The sequence below is a fragment of the Nanorana parkeri genome, unplaced genomic scaffold, assembly GCF_000935625.1.
Source record: "Nanorana parkeri isolate BGI_ZX_2015 unplaced genomic scaffold, ASM93562v1 scaffold76, whole genome shotgun sequence".
Classification (NCBI taxonomy): domain Eukaryota; kingdom Metazoa; phylum Chordata; class Amphibia; order Anura; family Dicroglossidae; genus Nanorana; species Nanorana parkeri.
This window is the reverse complement of record NW_017306344.1, coordinates 2,028,015-2,054,786: the sequence shown is the minus strand read 5'-3', so window position 1 is coordinate 2,054,786 and position 26,772 is coordinate 2,028,015. Positions and strand designations below refer to the sequence as shown.

At 41.2% G+C, this 26,772-nt stretch overlaps 1 protein-coding gene across 1 annotated transcript in view; it reads right to left on the bottom strand.

Annotated features, from left to right (window-relative positions):
* The window catches only part of RIMS3 (regulating synaptic membrane exocytosis 3), a 63,888-nt gene extending 37,334 nt beyond the window's left edge, over positions 1-26,554 (bottom strand). The window contains exons 1-2 of the mRNA XM_018576756.1: positions 26,206-26,554; positions 4,203-4,435 (exon numbers count right to left, since the gene is read on the bottom strand). Coding sequence (XP_018432258.1) covers positions 4,203-4,419 — 217 coding nt within the window. The 5' untranslated portion in view covers positions 4,420-4,435; positions 26,206-26,554. The remainder of the gene's footprint in view (positions 1-4,202; positions 4,436-26,205) is intronic.
* Between the last annotated feature and the right edge of the window lie 218 nt (positions 26,555-26,772).

Here is a 26,772-nt window from a genome sequence, read left to right as displayed (position 1 = left end):
ATGTGCACCGCCAGCATCAGACTCAGGCAATAAACAGTGTAGTGATGCCCCTGGCTAACAGTGAAAGGCACAATTTATCACTTAACTACCAAGGTGACTTTGAGAACTCTGCATGTGTTAGCAAAAGAGAATAATACATTACTCCAGAAAAAAAAGGAAAATTTGAAGAAAGACTATTCACATATTATTTAATTTAAACTTAGAATCAGTTTGAAAGGGAGCTCACTGGGTAGCCATCCACTGTCAGTAATAGACCTGCATATTGCCATTGCCGGCAACCGCTGCCCTAGATAATACCAAGCAGTGATTTAAGTATTTGTATTGTCTAATCTTCATTGGTCCTAACTCAATGTTCAGTATGTTGCTCCATTATAATATATGTGACACTATGTACTGCCTTTTAGCTTAAATCTCATTAAGAAAAATCCTACTGTGATGTTGATTTTTGTAAGATATAGTGCTGCAGAGAGAATATATGTGTCTACCTGAATAGACTGCTTCTCTTAACAAGCCCTGGGCCACAATCTTTGCAAGATATTTTGTATTCAGTTGACAAATCTGAACTTCCAGGCGGGGAACTATAATTATGTTTCTGGTAATTGTTTGCTTTCCAGCTTATCTATAGCACATGTAAAATGTATGGTATGCATAACAAACCCACTGTTACCTATAGAATTTACTTTGTTGCTATAAATCAGCAGTTTCCAGCATTTATGCAAATGACGCATCTGTAAAGGAGAAGAACAATAAAAAGGGGATAGTTCTCTCTAATCCCCTTGTTGGAATTATCAGAGCATGCATTGTGCCTGTGCTGGTGGAGGTGGCTATGAAAAAGTGATGGCTTATAGAGGAGCCTTTTGGGATGTCAATCTAATGACAGCTTTGCACACATATAACTGACAGCAGGAGTAGTTAGCTCAGCATGAAGGGCGACTCTCCAGATCGGATAATCTCATCACAGCAAAACAAAAATCATATACAGTAACTCAAATAAGGGAAAAATTGCAATGAATTGTGACATAGTCAGAAGGTACATGACTTTCCACCAACTATCTCCAGGATAAATATATTCAATTTACATGTCTCTCAATGAGTGTACCTGAGAGTCCAACTTGCAGTCTGAAAAATATATTTTCTAGAACAGTTGGACTGTCCAAGTAGGCTAAATTTGCTATACATTGCTGTATATTGGTATGGTCTGCTCAGCCCTGTTTTAATCAGGTAGTAATTAACCATAAGCGTTAAACATCCTTCATTTATTTCACAAGAGTGTATATAAGTTCTAGCAGGAAAACGACAAACATGAATATTATTTACTGGGCTTAGAAATATAAGACTCAAATGTTAGCTGGGGTGAAATACATGCCAGGGCTGCTAGTTATTTCCTGTCTTGGCACTGGTATCTCTCACTGAGGTCATCCAAAGTGAATTTGAATAATTGGCTTCACATTCTTTAACCCTTTTGCTGCTTTCGGCCATCTTCAAGATGGGCAGTACTTTTTGGTATTTTCCATTTTCACATGTGACGATGAAATCCATGTAACCAGCTTGACAGTTTGCAAAAAATCCCCCCATACAAACTTAATTGTTTTTTTGAAAGTAGAGAACCTTTAGAACAAAATCTATTATTTTGTACATCCCATGATTGTGGCTACTTTACAGCAGACACCGGGACCATGGAGAACAAAAGTAAGTATGGGGAAGAAAAGTAAAAGTAAAGAAGTAAAAACAGAGTGTCATCAGAGATGATTTGAGGATCTACAGCCGAGTGATACACAGATATACTCCATTTTTGTTAATAGTTAAGATACTTGAATGCATTTTTAAGATTTAGCTCCTGAATTTACACTTTAAAATCCTCTGTAGGTTCCTGTCTAATAATGTCACCTCCCTCCTTATATTCCAGTCTAAACAGTTATGAAAAAACCTAGCACTGGCTACTGAATCGATGGGGAGTAAAGGAGTGACATTACCCAACACATCCTCTCCTAGCTGGTGTAAGTGTTCCTTATGTAAGTTAAATGGTAGAAAGGTCAAGAGAGCTGGGTACACTAGAAAACACAATGCTTTTAACCCTTTCGCTGCCAAGCCCTCCGGAACATTTTTCAAATCAGCTGGCCAAGCCATTTTTGAATTTTCTGCAATTTTTTCCTATTCGGACGGGGGAGGGGGCGGGTGCAGCTGGCTCTGCCTCTAGATAGGCAGAGCCAGCTGTCACTCACGCAGCTTGGCGGATCCAGACATGATTGTTGGCATCCGCTTCAGCTGTGGCGTCTCAGTATACCGCGAGCTGAGCTTAGGGTGACGGGAGGACGCTAGTTTGTGTCCTCCCGTTACCCTAAGGAGAAATATGGGGAAAAGCCTTAATCCCATAGTTCTCCTTTAACGCAATATCACATAGAAGGATAAGGTAAAACTTTAATCATTTTGCAGAAACTTGCAACACAATGTTTGGATAGAAATAAACATTGCACGTGAAGACAAAAAGATCATCACAACCATGAATCATGGAGAAAGAAGCATCATGGTTTGAGTTTACCTAGGTTCCTAAGGACCTGGGTACTAGTATACAGGAAACAATGAATTCAAAGTTGCATGAAGTAACTGGGTAACGGCCTATCAACTGAAACTTAATGCTGCACCAAGACAGTGACCAAAAATACAGAAGCAAATCAACAACAAAAATGCCTTAAACAAAAAAACATATATATGTATATAATTGGAATGACCAAAGCAGAGACCAGACCTCAAGCCAACTAAGATGCTATGACTTGACCTGAAGGAAGGAATTCCAGAAATATCAATAAACTTAACAATTTTGTAAGGAAGAGCTGTCTAAATATCTCTTAATCACTGTTTATAGTGACACTAAACTCAGGAGTTAAATCTTAAAATGCATTCAAGTACCTTAACTAATAACAGAAATGTATCTAATTAGTGTATCACTCAGCTGTATACAGGTGAAACTCGAAAAATTAGAATATCATGCAAAAGTTAATTTATTTCACTAATGCAACTTAGCCGTCTACCAGGAGATTTTGGAGCACTTCATGCTTTCTTCCGCAGACGAGCTCTATGGTGATGCTGACTTCATTTTCCAGCAGGACTTGGCACCTGCCCACACTGCCAAAAAATTTCTGAGATTGTGGATTTGGGGTTTTCATGAGCTGTAAGCCATAATCATCACAATTTTGACAAATCACGGCTTGAACTATCTTGCTTTGCATGTAATGAGTCTATCTCATATATTAGTTTCACCTTTTAAGTTGCATTAGTGAAATAAATTAACTTTTGCACGATATTCTAATTTTTCGAGTTTCACCTGTATCCTCAAATCATCTCTGAATTCATGCTGACACTGTCCTTCCTTCTGGAGGGTGGCTACTTTTGTTCCCCATTGGCCCTGGGTGTGTTGTAAAGTAGCCTCCACTCCAAACACGCTCCCGTAAAGACTACAATCTCAATACAAATTAGTGAACTAAACGTGAGATTGTAGTTCATCACAGGAGTGAGCTTGGAAGGACAGTGTCAACATGAATTCAGAGATGATTTGAGGATCTACAGCCGACTGATACACAAATAAGATACAATTCTGTTAACATTTAGGGTGCTTGAATGCATTTTTAAGATTTAAGTCCTGAGTTTAGTGTCACTTTAAGTCTGATCAGCTGCTACAGTAAATATCTGGTGGGGGTTGTATAAAATGTATACAAATAAATATAATAATATACATGTACATGATGTATGTTGGTAAAGGTGAGCTTAGACCCAGTAAATAAAATGACTCTATCACTTTAACACAGATACAGCTGCTATGGACTTTGTAACTGTCAGCAGTTTATTGTGGTTACAGAATCACTTTAAACCTTCCTGGTTTCTCCTAAAACAATAGCTGTGTATTCATCATTTTGTTATGCGAGTTGCATAAGGACATTTGTATTTTAGGAATCATGGAAGGAAGCTTCTTGCTGAACACTGTTGAAATAAGTCCATAAGCCCCAAAAAGAGCCTCTTATTTTCAGTCAGCCTAAGCAAACTGATAGGTTTGGACTAAAAGACAAGAACAGTAAGGCATGGTCCCTGTGCAGCATTACTAAGCAAGAAGGGCAGTCTGCATACTTGATCAAAAATAGGATCACTGCCATAAATACATCCACAAAAATTAGGTTTTTAACAATATTCAGAAAACTGAGGTTACTAACCTGGTTGGTTCAGCTGTAGGGTGCTCTTACTCCACTGTGACAGCCCCACAATAGCCACCATCTTGGCTCCAAGACTGGATCGCCTCTTCTTGGTCGTGGTACCACCAGCCACATCTGGAGTTCCTGAGTTGCTCTTCTCTAGGTTGTACATCTCTCCACTTATGCTGGAGCTGCGGATGACATTCCTGGCTGAAGAACTAGCCTCCCCGTTGAACATTTTGGGGAGGAAAGATCTAGACATAAGAGACAAGGATATACTGTGTCACTGTTTTGTGTTGAGGAAGACAACTTGTGTGTCCCTGAAACGTTGGCTTATTGACCTATGTGATGTAATTTTGCAATAAATAATATTAACTGACATGTAATTGTGGTAATGCTGAAGATAAAAGAATAAAAGATTAGATCTTATTGATTAACATCATAAAATAATTATATTATTTTCTTTGTCTGGAAACCATCATAATAAGAGGGATCTAAATCCACAATAAGTGAGGTTTTTTTTGTGTGATATCACTGCATTGCACTGAGTTCTGTTACCAGCCTAAATCTGCAGAAATACATTTATAACTTCTTGTTTCCAAAACGGAGAGATAATAATAAGGTAATAACACATAAAGGACTGTGTCTGCCACATTCTGTATTATATCTCTGCTTTTATTTATACCCTACTGATTCTTGTTGTACTGTAATTTGGTGTAACTTATCTATTACATGCTTGGCAGGGGTCTTGTTTGCTTCAAACATAAACTGCAATCTTGTTCTGATAAACAAAGCTCTCTCCATTATATGTTGCAAGAATATGTAAGAATCAAGCAAACTTCATTTCAGATCTTTACCATCTCTGTGGCTACTGACATACTATTCACTTTCTCTTTCCTGTATGCCAGGTGGGAAGGTCTGTCTATTATAATCATACAATCAATCCCAGTATTTTGAGAAAACCACTGGGAAGACCAGTGAGCCCATCATATGATCAGGAAATTACACTTCTAGGGGCATTCTATACACAGTGTATAGAAAACCCCCAGTTGCCATAGTTACAGGGAGAGGACATTAAGGCCACATTCACACTGAGCGATTTATCGCACGATTTTAGCAGCGATATCGCTCATGTTTCCACGCGATATCGCTCTATGTAGCTTCTCCAATCCATTTCAATGGAGCTGTTCACATCTCGCCGCTCAATATCGCTCAATATCGCTTGTAGCTCATCGCTGTAGCTTGTCGCTCCTACATGACCCTTTTTTCTGCGGATTTCGAGCGATTTTGCTCCTGATTGCATACAGCCCAATAGGAAAAAGTTGCACGATGTCACGCAATATCGCACATATAAAATCGGCGATTTTCATGTCGCTCAGTGTGAATGGGGCCTTAGGGCTGACTCACACAAGTGTCATGCTACAATGTTCTGTTGTAGCATGTACCTGGTGTCTGCTGGCAGCGGTCTGTAATAATGCCTTGTGTTCTTACAACACAAGGCGCTGTTTACTTTTTTTTATAACTTTATTGGCAGTGTACATCCTGTTCCGCACAGCAGCACAATGTGGTGCACTGTGATGCAGTGACCTCCGGTGCAATCCACTGTGTGCTGCATTTTTCTGCATTGCACCACACATCACACCAGTGTTGTGAACAGGGCACATAGAAAACAATTGTTTTCTGCATGCCCTTGTGGTGACTGGCGATGATCCAGTGCAGAAAAACTCCAGTCACTACAACTGGTGTGAACGAGCTCTTATAGGTGCTGATTTAAAAAAAAAAAACATTTATAAAACACATCAATGTTCTTTATAGAGGTGCTTAGTGCTCTGTCAGCTTCAGAAGTCTGAAGCCAGAGGAGTGCTATTAAGAAATGGGAGTTTAAAAAAAAGCTAGGAGGAGACAGAGCCCTGTCAGTGGCATGTACAAGTCACATGATTGGCTCTCCTCCAATCACAGGACTCTTTCTGCTGCATTAAGCATTTTATGAATGGGCCGCAAAATGCTGGTAATGGTGTGCACAGCCAAGCCTGAGTATAACAGATAGCAGACAGCAATATAAAAATCCTCAGTTTTTGGCAGTTTAGAAAATAATAGGTGGTTGCTGACTGAAATAAAAAGGTAATTTTTACTAACAATAAGTAAAAAAATGTAAAAACTGCAAGGTGAGCCATTTTGTATCATATGGTTTGGTTCAATATTATGAGAACAACAGTAGTTATCTCCTTTAAGACACACTGCGTGCAATTCAATAAGGCATTTGCAACACATTTCTGGCAGTGTGTATGTAGTTGCAGGCTTGGTGCCAAATTCATGAAAACCGTGCCACATTCATTCATTGTTAGTACTGACATGTGCCGTAAATTAAAATAATCCTTTTTTGCAACTCTTTTACTGCATGGCACTATTGTAGCAAGAAAGTTCATCATATCAATGATAAGGAAAGTAGAGATATAAAAGACCTCTTCCATGTTGGAACAAATTGTTATTAACATAATGTTGATAGTGTGGCACGCGATATTTAATACGCTACCATTACTCTCCCAACGTTTCCTATCTGTAAAACGCTACTTAGCAATAGAGATGCTTGCGACAATTCTGTCAGAGATGCAACAAATTCATATACACCATACCAACCTGCACATGAATCGTTTGCAAGTTCCCCAATTTGTCGCACCACCGCGAGACATATTTCTAAAGAGTATCTCTTATTGAAACCTCCGACAGAGCCATTCAGTGAGAAGAATTAATTAATTCTCTGACTCATTCACTTATTTGTACATTTCAACTTAAGCTATTGAGCTTTGTAAAGAACAGACATTTTATTACAACATGAAATAAAGATATAAAGCACAATTTTTTTTTAAAGGAACCTAAAGCTCCATATGCTGTCTAGATATGGGAATGCAGTATGTTGTTATACAATATTTCATAGTCAAGTGAAAAACTAAAAATATTTTTACATTATTCATTATTCAGTCCAGACAATAATGAACAAAAAAGAAAACATGTACAAAACCATTGTAGATTATGTTTAAATTAAAGGCTAGATGGTAAAGTGAAGGCTTCACTTTTCCATAGCCTTTAATTTGTTTATTAATTTAGGGCCTTCACTATGAAGCCCCTGAATGAATACACATTTTGGGCAAGCCTAGAAAGTAATCCCTATTCCAGCTAGTTTTTACATAACAACTGATAATTAGGCTTCCTGCACAAAACGCACTGATCTTAAATTGGCCCATTTGCAACACATTAAAACAAAATGTATTACATATCTTTCCCCAATTACTTTAGTATCAATACCTTCTTTGAAAGCTAACTAAAGAAAAACTATCTTTGCTCAAAAAAAGTAATCTTTAAATCAAGCTGTGATAATGCAATGATATTGGACACTCCTATGAAGGTCCTCTTTTAATTACTGCTAACTGTTGCTTTGGCTAAATGCACTTCTACATTTTAAGGCTGAGTGCTCTGATCTTTACCTATTTGCCAACATGCTTGTACAGTAAAACTGACAAATCTGAATGGTGGCTGAACTACAAATTCCAGATTACATAGGTGATAACAAAAGCAAACACCCACATGGATTTATGCTGTTACTGTGTAGTTGGATATTACGACCTGTTTTAGCAATTAATCATAGGCTGTATAAGTAGATTCATAGGCCAAAAACTGTGCTAGTCAACCACCATAGACACCTTTAGAGGATGGATATTATATAGAGCACAGCACAGCATTGTAGGAGGAGGCAGAGGGTAGAAAGCTCAATACATTTCACAATTCAACTGTGAAAATGAAACATTAGCATTAGACCAGACCACGGAAGAGATTTTATCTTTAAAGGAGAACTATGAGGTTAGGGCTTTTCATTCACCTCATAGTTCTAGCCGACCTGTGACAATGAGACTGTCACAGGTCGGCTAGAACTATGAGGTGAATGAAAAGCCCTCACCTCATAGTTCTAGCCGACCTGTGACAATGAGACTGTCACAGGTCGGCTAGAACTATGAGGTGAATGAAAAGCCCTCACCTCATAGTTCTAGCCGACCTGTGACAATGAGACTGTCACAGGTCGGCTAGAACTATGAGGTGAATGAAAAGCCCTCACCTCATAGTTCTAGCCGACCTGTGACAATGAGACTGTCACAGGTCGGCTAGAACTATGAGGTGAATGAAAAGCCCTCACCTCATAGTTCTCCTTTAAATAAACTATTACACCATACAGGTTCCTAGTCCCAACTTGCAGCCCTTTATGATGTATCCTTTGGTGCTTACAGTGTGTCCCAGGACCCCAGTACTCAGCCTTTCTTCTGCCAACTGATTACTCAGACCAGGGAAGAAAATATATTTATTAGATTGTGTTTTTCTAGTTTGGTTTTCTTCTCACTGTGCTGCCCATTCCATTTTCTTTGTATTTTTTTCTCTGAACTTTTACAATAGACCTTGCTGAGTAAAATATGAGTACCACAAATAATATGGTGGCTGTGGGAAGCACAAATATTGGAGCACTGATTTGTAAAGGGACTGTAATTGTAGTGATCTTTAGCAGTCCCATGTAACATGTCCCTTAGTCTCTGACTATCTATGGCAGCATGTTCTTAGTCTCCAGCCATTCCTGTAGCATATCTCCAGTCTCTCAAAATCTCCTGTGGTATGTACCTGATCTCTGACCATCTACAACCTCAGACAATTTTCTGTAACATTACACGGACTGAATATTTTATGCGGCCCTTTGATGTTATCAGGGGTCACACCTGAACCCTCCTATATCAAATTAATTGATCACCACAGCTGCAATGCCTTGTGTAAAAGCATTGAGACACTGGAGGCATATGTTTTGTTGTATTGTCCTATTGCATTTTATCTAAGGGGAAGAAAGCTGAGCAGGTCCGCATGTACAAAGACGGTGGGTCCCAGGGAAACCTTCCTAAAAGGCTAAGGGTAACTAACCTAAAACCTCTGTTTTGATTTCTAAAGCCCCTGCAAAGGTGTTCAGATTTTTGCTTGGTGGCAAAGAATGAGGGGAAATGTTTGCTTGCAAGGAGAGAGGGAGGGGGAAATTTTGCTTGGGGTAAGAGAAGGGGATCATTTTTCCTGAGGAGGGGGACATTTTGCTTGAGGGGAGAGAAGACATAGGAATTATTGCTCAAGAAGGTTTGAGGGAAAAGGTTTTTTTTGCTGGCGTGAAGGGATGGAGACTTTTGCTTGGAAAGAGGGAGGGCAAATTGTTTTGCTAATGGGGGACTTATAGCTTGAAAAAGAGGTTCAGATGGAGTGGGATTTTTTTTCTTGAAAAGGGGAGAATTTTTACTTGGCCAATGGATGAATAGTTGCTAGGGGTGTACTCTGCATATTGGGAGTGCAGGAGTATGCAACATACTGCTGAGCATTAAGAGTGCAGTGGTCAGGAGTATGTAACGTACAGTGTGCACCTGACTGCCATGGTCTGTAATCAGTGCCGTATGTTACATATCCCTCACTGACATACTCTGTATTCTGTGCTGTATGTTAAAGTTGACCTTCACAAAAAAAAAATCATACTTTACAGCATTCTAACCCTGCCTCCTCCACAATCTAAATACGCAGGCCTTCAAGAAAAAAATGGTGGCGCTTTTTTTTTCTTATTTTCACTGTACTCTGAACTGTCTTCGGTATGTTAAAAACATATGGCCATGGCAATCTGTAGTCTATGCTGTACATTGTATAATCCTGACCACTGTGCTCTGTGCATTACATAATCCTGACCACTGCATCCTGTCCACTGGGCTGTACGCTACATAATCCTCATCAATGCAATTGGCACATTGGGCTGACGCCTGCATTCTGTGTGTTGCATATTCCTGAACCTACACCCTGTATTTTATTTAATCCTGATCCATGTCCTCTGTACATGACATACCCCTGAGTGCTGCACTCTGTATGTTACATACTACTAACCCTTGTGTTCTGTACGTTTCACAGTACTGCAGTACTGACCCTTACACTTTGTATAATACAGAATTCTCATCCCTGTACTATACTGTATATGCTGTGTTGTACATTACATATTACTGACCCATGTGCTATGTACATAACATAATGCTGAACACTGCACTCTATGCTATATTGTACATGAATTAAGTTATTCTTTAAGGTAGGCTCAGACAACATGTTACTTGTATGTATTTATTATGTGTGCAGAAAGGAACATGGAAGAGTTCAACATTTTAATGATTTTTCCTGAGGTTTACCTGTGCCTGTGAGACTCTCACTCATAGACCAGTAATTAAAGGATATTTTGAGAGTACAAGGCACAGCAAGCAGGTTCTATTTTGACTACGCCTGTTAAAGCCCCTTCGACTGTTAATACAACTTGGCCATTTCCACCATTTGACATTTAGCATCATTGCTCTACTCAGAGTGCTCCATGTCTTTCACAATTACAACAACATCACTGCTTTATGAACTTATATGTTTGGAATTGCATATACTGTATAAATTCCTATATTTATGAATGTCCACATGGATAAATATTACAAATAGAGAGATTTTTGCTGTCATATGTCAGTCATTGTGACAAATATCATCTGATAATAAAACCAAATTGTTTTCATGTTCTTATTTTAGAGAAGAACTACATAACTCCTCATACTATGCAAACACACACAAAAAAAAACATTTGAAATCAGCACCTCATGTAGTCCTAAATGTCAATTTTATTGGGTATCAAAAAATCCATTAAACATTACAAAGTCCACACTTACAGGTCTATTCACAAAAGGGTGAAGAGTTTGGAGAAGGCAGGAAAAGTGAATAATCTAGGACAACATAGCTGAACTGGAAAACTTCTCCAATTCCGCTCACTTTCCAGTTCAGCTATGTTGTCCTAGATTGTTCACTACTCCTGACTTCTGCAAACTCTTCACCTTTTTGTAAATAGCCCTGTAAATCTCGTATATCCAAAAATGGTTGTATGTGGTAGCGTTTGCTATAGAATATACAGTAAGTAGCATTGTAAACACTTGAATCCAAGATAGATTTAAGGACTAGGCAAAAAGCATAGGTTTAGCAAGCGTATTCTCTAGATTTAAAGCTACATAAACATTGTCACTTCATTGATAAAAACATGCATCACTTAACTGTATAGAAATCGTCAGTCCGTATATGGAAGAAAGACAAGTAGTCCATCAATATCCATAGAGGACAACCACCTAATGTCCATCACCTGCAAACTTCAGATTTAGAGAATATGTTTGCTAAAATTGAATTTTGTGTGAACTTGATGCTTTTATGAATTTTTAAAGGATTTTTTACACCCAATAAAATTGTCATTTTGAACTGCTACATGAGTTTTTTTTCTCCTACAAAATTGTTCTCTTGCCAGAAGCAGTAAATCTTTCCTAGCTTAGCACTGTGACTACAGCAAAACACACATTACCATTCAAATCATGGTACCTCCTCTGCTTCGCTAGAACTATCTATTTGCCAGCAGCTAGAGAGCTGTCTTATTAGATAGTACATAGCTTTATTTTCAGCAGAGTAGAAGTGGAAAAAACTAATGAAAATAACTACTGTATATAATAGCAATATAATGGTCTGTTTTCCTGCGGTAAAATGCTGTAAAAAGTAGCAGTTCCATACATTCCAATGTGGCTACTTTACAATAATCTACAGGTTAGCGTGCTTTTAAAATATAGGGCATGCTACGTTTTTCTGTGTTTATGTGCATTGAGAAGGCCCATTGAAAGACATGATAAATGAACAAAAAGGCATGTACTCATGATTTTTAATGCATCTGTACCATGGAAAACCTGTATTCTTAATATTTTTCCCTGATTTTACACAATCAACAGAAAACACATATAAAACACAAAAATGCATATAAATGTGCATGTAAATAAAAAAAAAATGTGAAAGTGCCCTAAGTGGGCAAAACGTAGTAACTTTTAGCAGTATGAAAACTGGTATGATTAAAGTATTTTTTTAATAACAAACAGTGTTCAAGCAAAACTAATCTATTACATGATAGAAAGGGCCCAGTAAGTACAGCAGGAGGACAGAAGGATGGAAAAGGCCCTGTGTGTACAGCAGGAGGACAAATAGATATAAATGGCCCCGTGTGTAGAGCCGGAGGACAGTTCCTGTGGATAGGAAAGGACCCGTGTGTACAGAAGGAAGACAGATGCCTAGAAAAGAACAAGTGTGTACAGCAGGAGGACAGGCAGATAGAAAAGGCCCCGTGTGTACAGCAGGAGGACAGGTAGATAGAAAAGGTCCTGTGTGTACAGCAGGAGGACAGGTGGATAGAAAAGGTCCTGTGTGTACATCAGGGAGACAAACAGGCACCATGTGTACAGCAAGAGGACAGACGGATAGAAAAGGTCCAGTGTGTGCAGCAGGAGGCCAAACAGAAGGAAAGAACCCCATGTGTACATGTGTGTTGCATGTGTGTTGCAGAATATGGAACATGTAACTAAAATATATTCAGAACAGAGGAGAAGACATGTAATATATTACATTAGGAGCCAAAGATGCAAACGTTTTAGAGGTAAAATTAGTCAGTCTTTTTTATTATAGCCACCTTGTCAGTCACCTAAAAATAATCCAAATTGAGGTTCACTGTAACAACAGCTATTTTACCCACCACTCCGATGGCCTCTGTCTCTTACCTCTCCCTCTTTTCAGTGCTGAAGCCTCACAAATTTTCAGCATTCAACACTCATGGGAGTGTCAGATGCCTGTGTTCCTCGGTAGATGCTGTGGTTCATAAACCTATCCCTACCTCCCTACTGTGTCCTGCAGTGATGTGGGGGATGCAGGAGGAAGCATCCCCTACATCATGGCACTATCTATGACCTATTGGGGAGAAATGTATTCCTGTCCCTATAATGTCTGTTTAGGAAAGGGGTTCTGTGGTTGTCCCCAACACAGGAGGGCATGCACAGCAATAGAAACACTGTCAGAAGGTTTAAACTTTGTCCACTCTGCAGTTGGAGACATTTTATATCAATTCTTGTCCTTAAAAACAGCATTATACGCCTATCAGAGGCTCCAACCTCCCCCTATTCTATTCGAAATAAAATAAAATGTTTTGGCTGGAATTGGTCTTTACGTTTTTCAAAGGCCACCTATTGCTGGCACAAGTGGCAGCAACAGCTAAGAAGGTTTTCCAGCAATCCTCTATCCAGCTCCAGACTTTAGCACATTGATTCTTCTCTTCAAGGAGGGTGACTACCGAAATTGTGATAAAGCTGCCACTTATATTAAAGAGAGGTATAAACTCCCACTCAGGAGGAAGGATTACATTAGAGTCCCCTCAACTACTGCTGCTATAATGGAAGCTCCCCTCAGCAGTAAGTGACATTTTAAAACCTTCAGGCAGTGATGGGGAGGGGGTATAAGGGTAAGATGTGCTGAGCCTATGATAAGCCCATTCTTGTTGGTTCAAGCACTGGCAAGCTCTACCTGGAGTTGTCCCTGAAGCAAATACCCAACTTTCCTTTGCTGATTCCATCCATCCAATCATGCTGTTGGAGAGGGATGTATTAAAGCTGTGTATTTTCACTTGAATCGTGGTGCACTTTGTGAATTTATTCCAGTTCTGTGCAGTAATCCAGTGTGGCATTTTCCCTCTGTGCAAGATCTCCCTGTAATAAAGACCAGTCACCACTGGCGGAACTACCAGGGTCGCAGCAGTCGCAATCGCGACCGGGCCCTGGCATTCCACAGTTGGGGGGCCCAGAGAGAAAGAGAGCCTGCAGATCCCTCAAGCTGCCCGCAGCGTTCGTGGCCATGGGTTGCTTGGTGGCGCGTGTGCGCTGATGTTCAGGAGCCCTGTTGTAATTGCTGTAATGTAAGGCCAGTGAGAAGCCTTAGGAGCCCTATGCCCACACGGCGGGGCGAACTGGCGCTGTGCAGAGGAGACCGTCACCGCTGGAGAGGTATAGCGTCCTGTTACCAGGACAACCAGCAGCGCCTCTTCTAGCTCTCTCCAACGTGACACTGTGGCGCCCCTTCTAGCTCCCCTCTCTCCGTGACAGCATGGACTGCATATTATTAACGGTCACAATTAACGATTTAAGCAAAATACTTTGTAAATAAATGGCTGTTTCCTCGATTATCCCGTCTACGTAAGCGCAGATACTGGGTCAGCGTTCTCGACAGAACACCGGGACTAAAGTTTTTAAACTGAAGAGGCTGCCTGAGGTCCCGCACTTGCTGGGGACCTCTGCAGCCTTCCTGTTAACCCCACACAGTGCCATGGCGGTTGGGGGGGGGCCTTTATAGTTTCTTGCATCGGGCCCCTAAAGGTTCTAGTTACACCTCTGCCAGTCACTGCTGCTCTCTCTCTATTTTTGCATTGTGACTGGTCTTGCATCTGGCTCCTGTAGTTTTTCCAGGCAGCCTATAGTGAGTGGCATTACTGGGCCCCTCCCACGGCCCTGCTCTTTGCACAGGTTATGCTTAGAGGAAGCTGGTGGGAGCAGGGATCAGGCAACAGACATTTCCTGTTCTCTAGGCAGAATCCCCACTGCAAGGGAAAACTTTTAAGTTGGGCTTTAAAGTAAATTTGTTGCTTTATGCTGTAGAGGCAAATCACTGGTTTGCTTCCAGATCTAAAACAAAATCCTCCTTTAAACTAAAAGCTCATTCCCACAGCAGGGTCACTTTGGTACAATCTATAAGAAGAAATCTCTAGTTTAATTAAATATTTGAAAAGCGGTACGGTTGTAAAAAATCTCTAGGTTTATTAAATATCCGGAAAGGGGCACGTATACGTTGTTGGTGGCAATCCATACCTGTGCCCCTAACAACGTATTGGTGCTGCTGAATATATCCCACACCAAGAACTGACCTACTGCTGCCTCTTGGAATGGCTTCCCTCGAGAATGTGTGTGGGAATTCCTTTGATTTAGGCACAGTGCTGAAACAGCATATGGCAAAACATGGTACAGCTACAGATATGTAGATTCCTTCTACATTTATTTTTTTACAAGTATGAATATGCCCTTAAATATTTGTTGCAACAACTATTAGAGCTACAGCATTATTGGAAGTGTGCCCATTTTGCAAGATAATTTAGTGAAAGAACATAGTTAAACAGTGTAAAATTACATTTTTCATATCTTATACTCAAAGAAAATTTTAGATGAAACATTCCAAACGCCAGTTTTCCCACTAGGTGCTTTTGTTGTAGATATGATTCAAGAGTATGAACATCTTTGTACTTTAATTTTTACAGGTACAAACAGCAGTTCTCCTCCTCCGAAGTAGGAACCTGGCAACCAGTTGGTGAATCAGACTTTACATTTCCAGTATATACCATTTCTACAGTTTCACTGCAATTTTGAATTATCCTTCTTTTCACCTTGTGTGTTTTATACGTCATTAAGTGGTGTGAATGTGAGATGTTTCCATGCCACATTACTTATTCCCTCTTAACAGTCTTCGTTGCTCAAACCATTATCCTAACACTTTGTCATCTAAGGTACCTCTGGAGTTGTAGAGGCAATCCTTTCCCCATACTCCTTGTATATTACAAGAATGTAGGAGACTCCACCTGATTGAACAGCAATCTACAGCAATGAGATGTGTGTCTTTCAGCTCTATGGTTTAACATCGCTACTACCAGACAGCTCATCCTAGGACTGATATATTGAGACATAAACAATCAAAACACAGATTCTTATGATAGACTAATTATTCATAGTGTTTGCAGACAAAGTGAAGGCATTCAGTGCAAATATTTAAATACTATATACTCTTCATACAACTGTGGGGAAATAAAGCATTTCAGGAAAGAAAAAAAACTCTCCTTGCAATGCACAATGGTGGTAACCCCACTGCACAAATTTGTCTATGGGTATAGGGTAAAGCAATTTTACTAGGGATGCACCGATACCAATAGTGGTATCAGTATCGGTGCCGATACTGAGTATTTGCCCAAATGCTCCTAATACTTATTCCGATGTATCAGGAAGCCGGGCGGAAAGTCATTATATGCTGCCCGGCTTGCTGATTGGCCGTGAAGCCGGCTCCATGCTCCCTCGTCACCAGGGAGCATGGAGCTGGCTTCTGAGCCAATCAAGAAGCCGGGGGGTGGGTAATGACTCGCCACCCGGCTTCCTGATTGGCCGAGAAACCGGCTCCATGCTCCCTCGTCACCAAGTGAAGCCAGCTTCCCGGCCAATCAGGGAGCTGGACGGCATGTAATGACTCCCCTGGTGACGAGGGAGCAGGAAGCCAGGCGGTGAGTCAATACACTGCCCGGCTTCCTTAATGAGACTTCCGGTATCGGTATTCGGTATCGGCGAGTACCGGGAAAAAATATCGGTACTCGTACTCGATACCGAAAAACCTGTATCAGTGCATCCCTACCTGATCCCCACTCCCCCGGCAGTCAGCACTCACCTCTGTACCCTACGCTCCAACTTCTGGACTGTCCTTCGGCATCCTTACGTATAATGCAGGGCTATAGGCCCTGTATTATACATAATGACATCAGCAGGCCTCCTACCAATGTAGCGCAGGGGGGAAGGAGCTGCGGGTGCCAGTCTTGCAGCCTGTGGGGGCGGGGATTAGGTAAGTAAAGGTCTTTTACACAGCCCCCCTAGAAATAAATAATTATAATTATTATAAATGAGAAGTTAACCTCTGCAGTGTGGGGGGGGGGGGGGGCTATAGGGGTAGCCCCACTTCAAGGGTAGTTTTTTCCCCAGAGATAAAATATATAAGTATGCATGAAATGCATACGTGTGACATCATTATACCCACGCGTGATACCATCATGACGTCATGCGCACTTTACTGCCGGCGTCCATCACCGAGATGGCTGCCAGCAGTTATGTGCGTGTGACATAAATAGAGAGGAGGGGAATGGGATAAGGTATGCCTACAGACTTTTCAGCGGGTGTGACACCAAAAAGACTGTGAGTCATTTTAGTGTCACCCACCCATGGTGTCACCGGGTGCGGGCCGCACCCCCACACCCTGCTTGTGATGTCACTGGGTGAGTTTATTATTACTGTATTTGTGCATTTTGGGGCGCAATACTGCAACTCTTATATACCCACTGATTATCGCGCATTGTGAATGGACCCTAAATTTTACAGGGTTATTCACAAAAGGGTGAAGAGTTTGGAGAAGGCAGGAGAAGTGAACAATCTAGGGCAGGGGTAGCAAACATCCGACCCCCCCAGCTGTGGTGGAACTACAAATCCCATGAGGCATTGCAAGATTCTAACAGCCACAGACATGACTCCCGAAGAGAGATGCATCATGGGATTTGTAGTTCCACCACAGCTGGGGGGGTCGGATGTTTGCTACCCCTGCCCTAGATTGTTCACTTCTCCTGCCTTCTCCAAACTCTTCACCCTTTTGTGAATAACTCTGTAAATCCCTTGATGACAATCAACTCATTTAAGCACATTGATTTTATTGAGCTCCATATGAGGTGACACGCTAATGCAAGCTGGGTAATTACAGTCCAATTGTAAAATCTACAATGTTCATACTGACTGGTACAAAAAATTTGAATATCTTACAAACTATAGGAGAATTGTATTTGAAAAAAAGACATCAATAGGCTCAATTAATATAGCCCAATTAGATTTTAAAAATGACAGTCACATGGCTAAAACAAAGATCCCTCTCCTAGCTTTGTGAATTGAGCCTATTCAATTATTTCCAGTCTTCTAAGATGTAATGAAAACATGTCCAACTCTTCTAACCACTGTTGTATCACGGCAACATTTATTCCTCTAGTGTAGGCAAACTCTGACCATCCAGCTGTGCTGAGACTACAAATCCCATAATGCCTTTGCTTCTGGGAGACATGATTGTGGCTGCAGTGCCACAATAGCTGTAGCCACAAGGTTGCCTATTCCTGCTCTAGTGGATTTTCCCACTTTACAAACATCAGAAAGAAACATTTTGCTTGTTTACATTTTCACATTTTTGTTTTCTGTTTCTTTTGACCAAGCATGATAGCGCTTTTAGGCCAGGTTCACACCTAGGCCATCAGTGACCACGTGGCAATTATGCATAAAATAGCTGCGCAGTCATGGAGTCGCGCACCACCGCTGATCACTCTGGTGGTGCCATTACTTTCTAATGGCATCCTGGTTTCCCGCTGCAAATCCGCCAATGTAATCACGTTTGATTGTGATTGAAAAAACCGCATGGTGCATGTCGCGAAGAAAGGTAGATGTACCTTTTTCTTAGCGATTACTGCATGGATGTAACTCCTTTGAAATCAATGGGGCTGTGCAGCAACTGCTGCATGCAACCACCCAGGATCGCCCAAGAGTGAACCAGCCCTTATGGCAGACGACACAGATAGTCACCTACCTGCTAACAAGTTTGTTTTTAATTTAACTTTAGGATTTCTCCTAGCTATTGTCCAGGAGGTGAGAGAAAACCTCTCTACCTTATATCAAGACAGGGGCTAAGGGGAGCTGGGAAAACATTTGAAAAGAATCCAAGAGTACCAACTGGTGATGGCAGATGAAAATACAAATTATTGTTAATATTTCATACATACCTGATTTAAAGAATAAGTATGGCCTCCCATTAAAAGAATGTGCTACATTGCTTAATTATAAGGGGTCTATATATAAATCTTTTCACCCAAGATCACAAAGCTTTAACACATGATTCAAACAAGTTTTCAATTAAATCCAATTACAAAAATGTGTGAATCTTGTGTGAAAGCTGTGTGAATCTTGTGTGAAAAAAATATAAACAGACTCCCAGGTGTATGCACGTGCAGCTTTCTTTTATTCCCCTGCAAAGTCCCACAAATACCTAATGACCCTGCCAGTGAAGTCTGCATAAAGCAGCTTCCCGTAATGGTGTGGCAACAATACTGCAATGCTCCTGTATTCAAAGCAGAATTGCCACTCTCATGTTGGCTGTGCTGCGGGGGGTGTCTATCAGCATTGTCACTACTGATTTACAGTGGGCCACACCTAGTTCTGCCCACTGCATCTGGATTGGCAACAGTGCCTCAGTTGCTGGAACCCTCCCACTGTGAGCTGTGGTGTCTGGGAGGGGGAGTGTGTGAGACACTAATGAAGGAGGATTTAGCTCATTCAGGGAAGGCAAAGGAAGTTTTTTGTTTACTTTTAGTTTGTAAGTCACATAGTAACTGGATTTGCAAATGTTAAGTATCATACAGGAGCCTTTAGTTGTATTCCAAAGTATACCTAAAGCCAAAACGTATTTTTTAGTTTCGATCTAGTAGGATATGATTAAAACATGCCATGTTTTTCTTGTTGTTTGTGTCCAGTTGGGGAGATTTCCCTTTACTTCCTGTCATATAGACCCATACCTCCCAACGTTTTAAGATGAGAAAGAATGACTCCAACCAGCACAGTGTATGTAGGTAATGAACACCCCCCACCACCCCGCTAATGATGCGGACTATTAAAAAGTATATGTCAAAAAAGTTTAGGTAAACAATTGTCTTTTCACCATTTATTTTTCTTTATACTGACTTTTTAAAATAGTAAACACAATAATAAAGAGATAAGATAAAGGTTTTAGTGCAGAGTAACACTTTTGGTAGTTAAAGAGAACATTTCCATAGATATCTGTACAAAAAAGAGGGACAACCGAAGAGGAAAGAGGGACAGGGGGATTTGGTTCCAAACGAGGGACAGTTGGGAGGTATGTATTCCCAAGGCGTGAACCAGTTGTCATGAGGTGCCCTATATCACCTGTTCTGGTGAAAACTCACATTTTTGGATGTTCCTTCACTTTAAGGCCCCATTCACACAAAAATCGGCCTGCACGTACAGCTCCGTGCTGTGTACGGGGCCGTACCAAGTAGCTGACGGGAAAGACAGGGGCTGCATGTGATTAGTACGCAGCCCCCGTCCTTCTCTTTGGGGCTACACGGCCGTAAGCCCCCCTAAGCTCACCTCAATTGCAGGTCCGTAGGGGTGTGGGTTTTCTGGCCGGGACGCATACAGGATCCATTCCGGCGGCGTATGAATACGCTCACCCGCACCCCTTCGGACCTGCAATTGAGGTGAGCGTGGGGGGGCGTACGGCCGCTTAGCCCCATAGGGAAGGACAGGGGCTGCGTACTAATCACACGCAGCTCCTGTCCTTCCCGGCAGCTACTTGGTATGGCCCCACACGCAGCACGGAGCTGTACGTGCAGGCCAATTCGTGTGTGAATGGGGCCTTAGTCCCTGTGACAATGGTCAGCGGGACAATTAGAGTTCCCAAGGGGGAATAAGATAACAATATCCAAAACAAAGGAAAAACATTGTTTTAGAAATATTGATTTAGTTCTGACATAACAAATAAATAAATGAAGTATTTACATAAACACTATCCATTTCCTTTAAGCTAATATCTGAAGGCATGTGCCATCATTAGAAATGCAGGGATTACACTGTAACAGATGTGGTTACTTTAGTTACAGTGTTATCTACTGTCCAACCACTGTGCCAGGGGATTATGTGCTGAAAAAGACACTTGTAAGAAATGCAGTGCTACAGATGCCTGGTTGTCCAGTCACAAGTGCTGAAAATGCACTAATCTATCAGATGTAACAAAACCAATGGAGCTCATTGTCACAAAATTCTGCTAAAACCTTTTTATGCATTGTTGTTGTACCTGCCTGATCCAGTGCTGAAAGCAGCCATCTAACATCACTTTCAAATACAGAATTCTCCTAAAAGCCAGTCCAGATTTTTGGATCATGTGATAAAGTTGATATCACCCAATATGCATGTGTGCATGGCTAGGTGCATTAAAACACTATCAATTGCAAAAGTCTTTTAACACAAGCGACAATGCGTAAGCATAATATTGCTGTTTGTCCATTGTCACACAAGAGTCTTTATAGCAGGGGCGTCAAATCCAAACTTACTAAGGGCCATGGCGAGGGTTGTGAACAAAATCAGGGGACGGACATAAAGAAGAAAATAACAAATAAACCCTGTTGCTTGCCGCGGTGCAAAGCACGGGCCCAAGGACAGGGACCGCTGAGACTTGTTGTGCCTTCACACACAGGACATCAGGATTGTCATATAATAGACAAGGAATGCTGACACTTGATGTTCCCTCACACACAGGACACTAGGACTGTCATATAATGATGATATGACTGTCCTGGGTCCTGTGTGTGAGGGCACTACAAGTGTCAGCTGTCCCTGTCCACCAAAAGGACAGGGACTGTTTACACTTGTAGTGCCCTCACACACAGTCAGTCCCAGATACCAGACCAGAGGCAAGGAAGAACGCGCGGGCGAGGAGAAACCTGTGGCCGAGGAAAAACAAGGAGGGAGGTGCGGGGTCCAGAGGGCAGGCGGCTGAATTGCCTCTTCAGGTTTTTTCTTCCTGAGTACAGATTTAAAAAAAATTAACCCTGCTTGCCTCTGTACAGTGCTTAGGACTGGAGGGCCTAATAAAATCTTGTGGCAGGCTGTTTCCGGCCCGTGGGTCTTGTAATTGACATATGTGCTTTATATTGATCTCATGTCTGCTACCCTGTCACATGAGAAAACCTTTTACTAATATGCATATGTGACAGTGTACAGCATTTCCTGATGAAGGGCTTGCTTGAAATGCTATCATGTAATATTTGCCCTAAGGCATTTTTATACAGGCATTGTCACTAATACAGCGCCTGCATGATTTCAAACTGTGCACTGGGTGGTCCCATCAGGGATACAATAAAAGCCAGTGGGCCTGTAGGATGTTTTTCTGGGCCAGATGTTTCCGGCAACATTTAAGTCAACATGATGCAACACAAGACACAGAAACTAAGCTCTGGCATATATGTGAGCCTTTGCCTCAATCAGGGCAAGGGTCAGGGTGGCATTTGCCCCCTAGCCATAACTAATAAAGCCAGCTGTACAGCGTACAAATTTCTGCCGGTTCTTTATGAACCTGCTGAAAATTCACATAGTTGGTGGCCTTGTAACCCCACTTCAGAATATCAAAAGTGCTGTTTGGAAAATCTTCGGACTAACAGTGATGGTGGCCAGGGAGCTGCCATCTCACTGTTTGGTTATTCTGGCAGTGGCACCCCTGCCAGAATACAAAGCACACAGCGGGAGATTTGTCCACCCGTGCTGTTTAGCATGGATGGAGGAATGTCTTATATTTTTTTTGTTCAATCTACAGGCTGAGCAAAAAAATTTAACTGTGCATGCCCAGCTTAAGATATGTTGGACTGGTGGCCCTGATTTGAGACACTTCACCATTCAGGCATAGAATAAAGTGGTTTCTGCCGTCAATCAGCTACCTGCTCTCCAGTTGTACCTGTTATCACAGCATCTGGAAAAGGCAAGTCTTCCAGAACCACCTTCCTGTGCGGCTCTGAGATGGCATGTGATTGAAGGGCAAGGGCTGCAAAGAAAGCTGATGCTGAAAGATGTGAAATGGTGTGTCAAAATAAACTATGGGGGGAATTTATTAAAACTGGAGCAGAAAGAATCTGGAGCAGTTGCCCATGGCAACCAATCAGCTTCTCTCTTTAGTTCGTTCAGTTAAGATTTGAAAATGAAAGAAAACAGCTGATTGGTTGTCAAGCACAGCTGCTTCTGATTTTGTCGTCTCCAGTTTTGATAAATTCCCCTCTATGTCTTTAAGAACACCCACCTTTCACCATGCCCTCCTATGTGACAACCATAGCATACTTTGCATAGTATACTTTCTTTAGCCCACAGATATCTGCTATGAACAGACTACTGGTTCTAAATGTCTCCTAGGACACAGATTCCCAATCTCCCCCTGGTCTCAATATACAATTCAAAGTCAGTGGGCACTCAAGAAGTGTCCCTTTTTAACCCCCAGTGAACAAAGTTGTAATTAAGTAGCCCTGTCAATGTACAATGATAACATATTTTCTACCTCTTGGCAATGTAGGCAAATGAATACTCAAGTTGCCAGTAGCAGGTCGTTAGTTAAAAGACAATTCAAGGCAACAATTCAAATCAACGTGTCAACTGCTACTAAGATACTGGAAACACTGCAACTGTCAGAAAGACCAAGCAGTTTATTTAAATAATTCACTGGATCCACAATCATGAGGCTATCATTGTACATCATGCCAGGACTTTAGCCTATTGTCCCTTGACTGTGCTAAAAACCTTCTCCGGGAATTACAGAAGGTAGTATTCAGAACCATGGGACCTGCTTCCCTACATTTTTCAGGCATATATTTAGGTCTGGTATATGGATTTGAGCCAACTAGGCAGGAAGAACAGGATAAAAAGAAGTTTAAACTGTGCGTCTTATTAATGAAAACTGTGCCAATAAGCGCTCATTTTCTCATTGCTCCTAGCAACCAAACAGTTTCCATCCGTTGTGCCTGCAGTGCAGAACTGAAAATAAGACATTGATTATTACTGGTTGCTATGAGTATGCATTTTGCTGTTGACACACTTTACATAAATAAGACTCAAAGGGGGAATTTATCAAAACTGGAGCAGGCAAAAACTTGAGCAGTTGTGCATGCCAACCAATCTGCTTCTCTCTGCAGTTTGTTCAGTTAAGGTTTGAAAATGAAAGAGAGAAGCTGATTGGTTGCCATGCACAGCTGCTCCATTTTGTCTGCTCCAGCTTTGATAAATTCCCTTCAAAGTTTACACATCTGAATGGGCTATACCTTTGTCCTTTTTTCAGTCACACAGCATCCTTTAAAAGTATTCACAATCAAAACCAAGAACACACGCACTCTCCCCTTTCACATCAGAGTTCCCCCTTTACATCAGGAGCCCCCTTCACCTCACTATTCATTCCCCCTTCACATCACCGTCCGACTACCACAAACTTTTGAGGCACCCCTGAGGAGGCTAGGAGGCACACCAGTGTGCCAAAGCACCCTGGTTGAGAAAGGCTGCCTTTATCTCTCCTTTTGTACTTAAACAATGGAAGAGTGATTGTGAATGGTTGTGATAAAAAAAAGTACACAATCCCTTATAGCACTAGTTTTTTATAAATGACCATAGATACTTTTTTACATACATCTTATTACCCCATGTTGCTGATAGGTTTGTTGCGTTATATTTTACACAGGTCCAAAACAGATTAAAAATCTCACAGGTCCAAAACAAAAGCTGCAACGGTTTATCATTTTGTCAGTGCTATTTAAATATTTACATGCAAACTGTACATCTGCCAGGCTTGCACATTGAAATGATAATTCTGACAGTCATATTATCTACACAAGAAGTAATGGTAAGAGAGGTATTCCGCAATCAGTCATGGTGTCACACCAAGAGAGAAGGAGGCTGGCCACAGAAGCACAATCTGACCAATAAGCACTAATATTTGACATTACAATAAAGATGAATTTCTCTATAAAGAGGCAGCTTGGTGTAACAGGATTTTGTTGTTGTTGTAAAGCTAATGCTGGATGTGACAGTCTGGCACCTCCTGTCTTCTCTATGTGCCATGTCATGTGATCCAGGCATTACTGCAGTTTACATATCAGTATTCAGTATGCACAGCGTATGTACTTCCTGATCCTACCTGTCTATAGATGGAGGTGTGATCATGATCCAGAACAGGTTGTTTCACAAGTGTCCTTATTTTGCTAATATTATGCGTGTTGTTCTGCAGCTCCTTAACAGTATCACAGATCACCTAGAAGCACACAAGCTGCAATGCACTTTTATACTGAACTGAACCTCTAAGGGGGCCGCATGAAAAAGATGACCGCTTTTGTTATATTTTGTGGCATAATAAAGCAATAACGCATGATGTAAACTGTACAGTTTATAAAAAATGATTTAGAAAAACAAAAAAAAGACAATGGCTTAAGAACAATGGAGGAGCAGGAGGTATGATTAATTTCTCCAGCAATGTGCAAGGGATCAATAAAATTGAGCAAGTCAATTTCTATTGATAGGAAGCTATTGTGAGACCAATTATACAGGCATCTTACAAGATGTGGGGGATTAGGAGGGGGATGGAGGTTAGGGGCCATTCATTATTAGATTTTTGATCTGCCTTCAAAGTGGCCCTAGGTAGTTAGCACAGATACAGGGAGACATCTTTCATTTGACTTGAACCTCTGAGCTAAAAATAAATAAATAATCTGCAGTTTAATAAAACCAGAATACAAACAGATCACATGCGGAAAGGAAACCTGCATAGCAACATATATCTATCGCAAGCCAAACTGTGAGAATATCCTATTGGTAAACACTCAAGACTGGCGACAGTCACCAAAGAACAACTCCGTTCAACTATAACATAACAATACATTCATGATGAGATCTTTTGGTGATATAGGATTATAGAGGATGGAGTTTACAATGTATCTTCCTTCCAAAAACTTTACATCATATATACATGAATATACATTGTCAGCTTCTACACGATAAACATATTATGAGTGCAAATACACAAAGAGAGAGAGAGAGAGAGAGAGAGAGAGAGAGAGAGAAAAAAAATAGAAGGATGGATGGAAAGCAGATAGATAGAGTGATATGTAATTGATAGATAGATAGATAGATAGATAGATAGATAGATAGATAGATAGATAGATAGATAGATAGATAGATAGATAGAAAGAGGGATGGATGGATAGACGGATGGATAGACGGATGGATAGACAGATAGATAGATAGATAGATAGATAGATAGATAGATAGATAGATAGATAGGTGATTGACTGATAAATAGATAGATATATGCAGATAATAGAGTGATAATGATAGATAGATAGATAGATAGATAGATAGATAGATAGATAGATAGATAGATAGATAGATGATAGACTAATGGGTGATTGACTGATAAATAGATAGATATATGCAGATAAATAGAGTGATACAGATAGATAGATAGATAGATAGATAGATGGATAGATAGATAGATAGATAGATAGATAGATAGATAGATAGATAGATAGATAGAATATAGATACATGGATAGATGGACTGGTAGGAGACAGATAGATGGATGAACAGGAGTCAGACAGGCAGGCAGATCGATGGAAGTGTAGCACAGCAGAGATGAGAGGCATGGATCAGTAAAGCATACAGCCATGGCATTTCCCAGGCACACTTCTTACCAGCTGGCAAGCAGAGTTCTGGTGCCAGGGAGGCGTGGAGAAGAACTGACTGAAGAAAAAGGAAAAGAGATCCCCCAACTTTGCCTGCTTCCCTCCCTTTCCCCAGCGACCAGATGTAAGGCTGCTGTGGGCATGGAAGGAGGGGTGCAGCATGGAGCTGGGCAGGTCACTGGCACCACCAGGGCAGATGCAGCAAGTGAGGGAGAGACAAAGAGATGGGGAGAGGAAGAGACGGAAGCACAAGACGCTTTTAATCTTGAAGGGTTTCTGGAGAGATACTGAGGGAGCGGTTGCAAGATTGGTTGCTAAAGCGTCTCCATGGCAACCGCACTGACCCACTTCTGCGGTAGCCAAAAGCTTGGCTTGAGATGCCTCATTAACAGCTACCCTGCTAGAGCAGCTCGCCACACATGGCAGGCTGCTGGGCACTATTAATCGGGGTTAATCGGGTGACCGGCCCTAATTTGTAATGAGCTCCCTTGGCACTTGTTTCTGTAGCCGATATTTCACAACTGCTTCTAAGTGGGCAACTTCACACTGGCTGATGGTTAATAGCAGCATGTTACA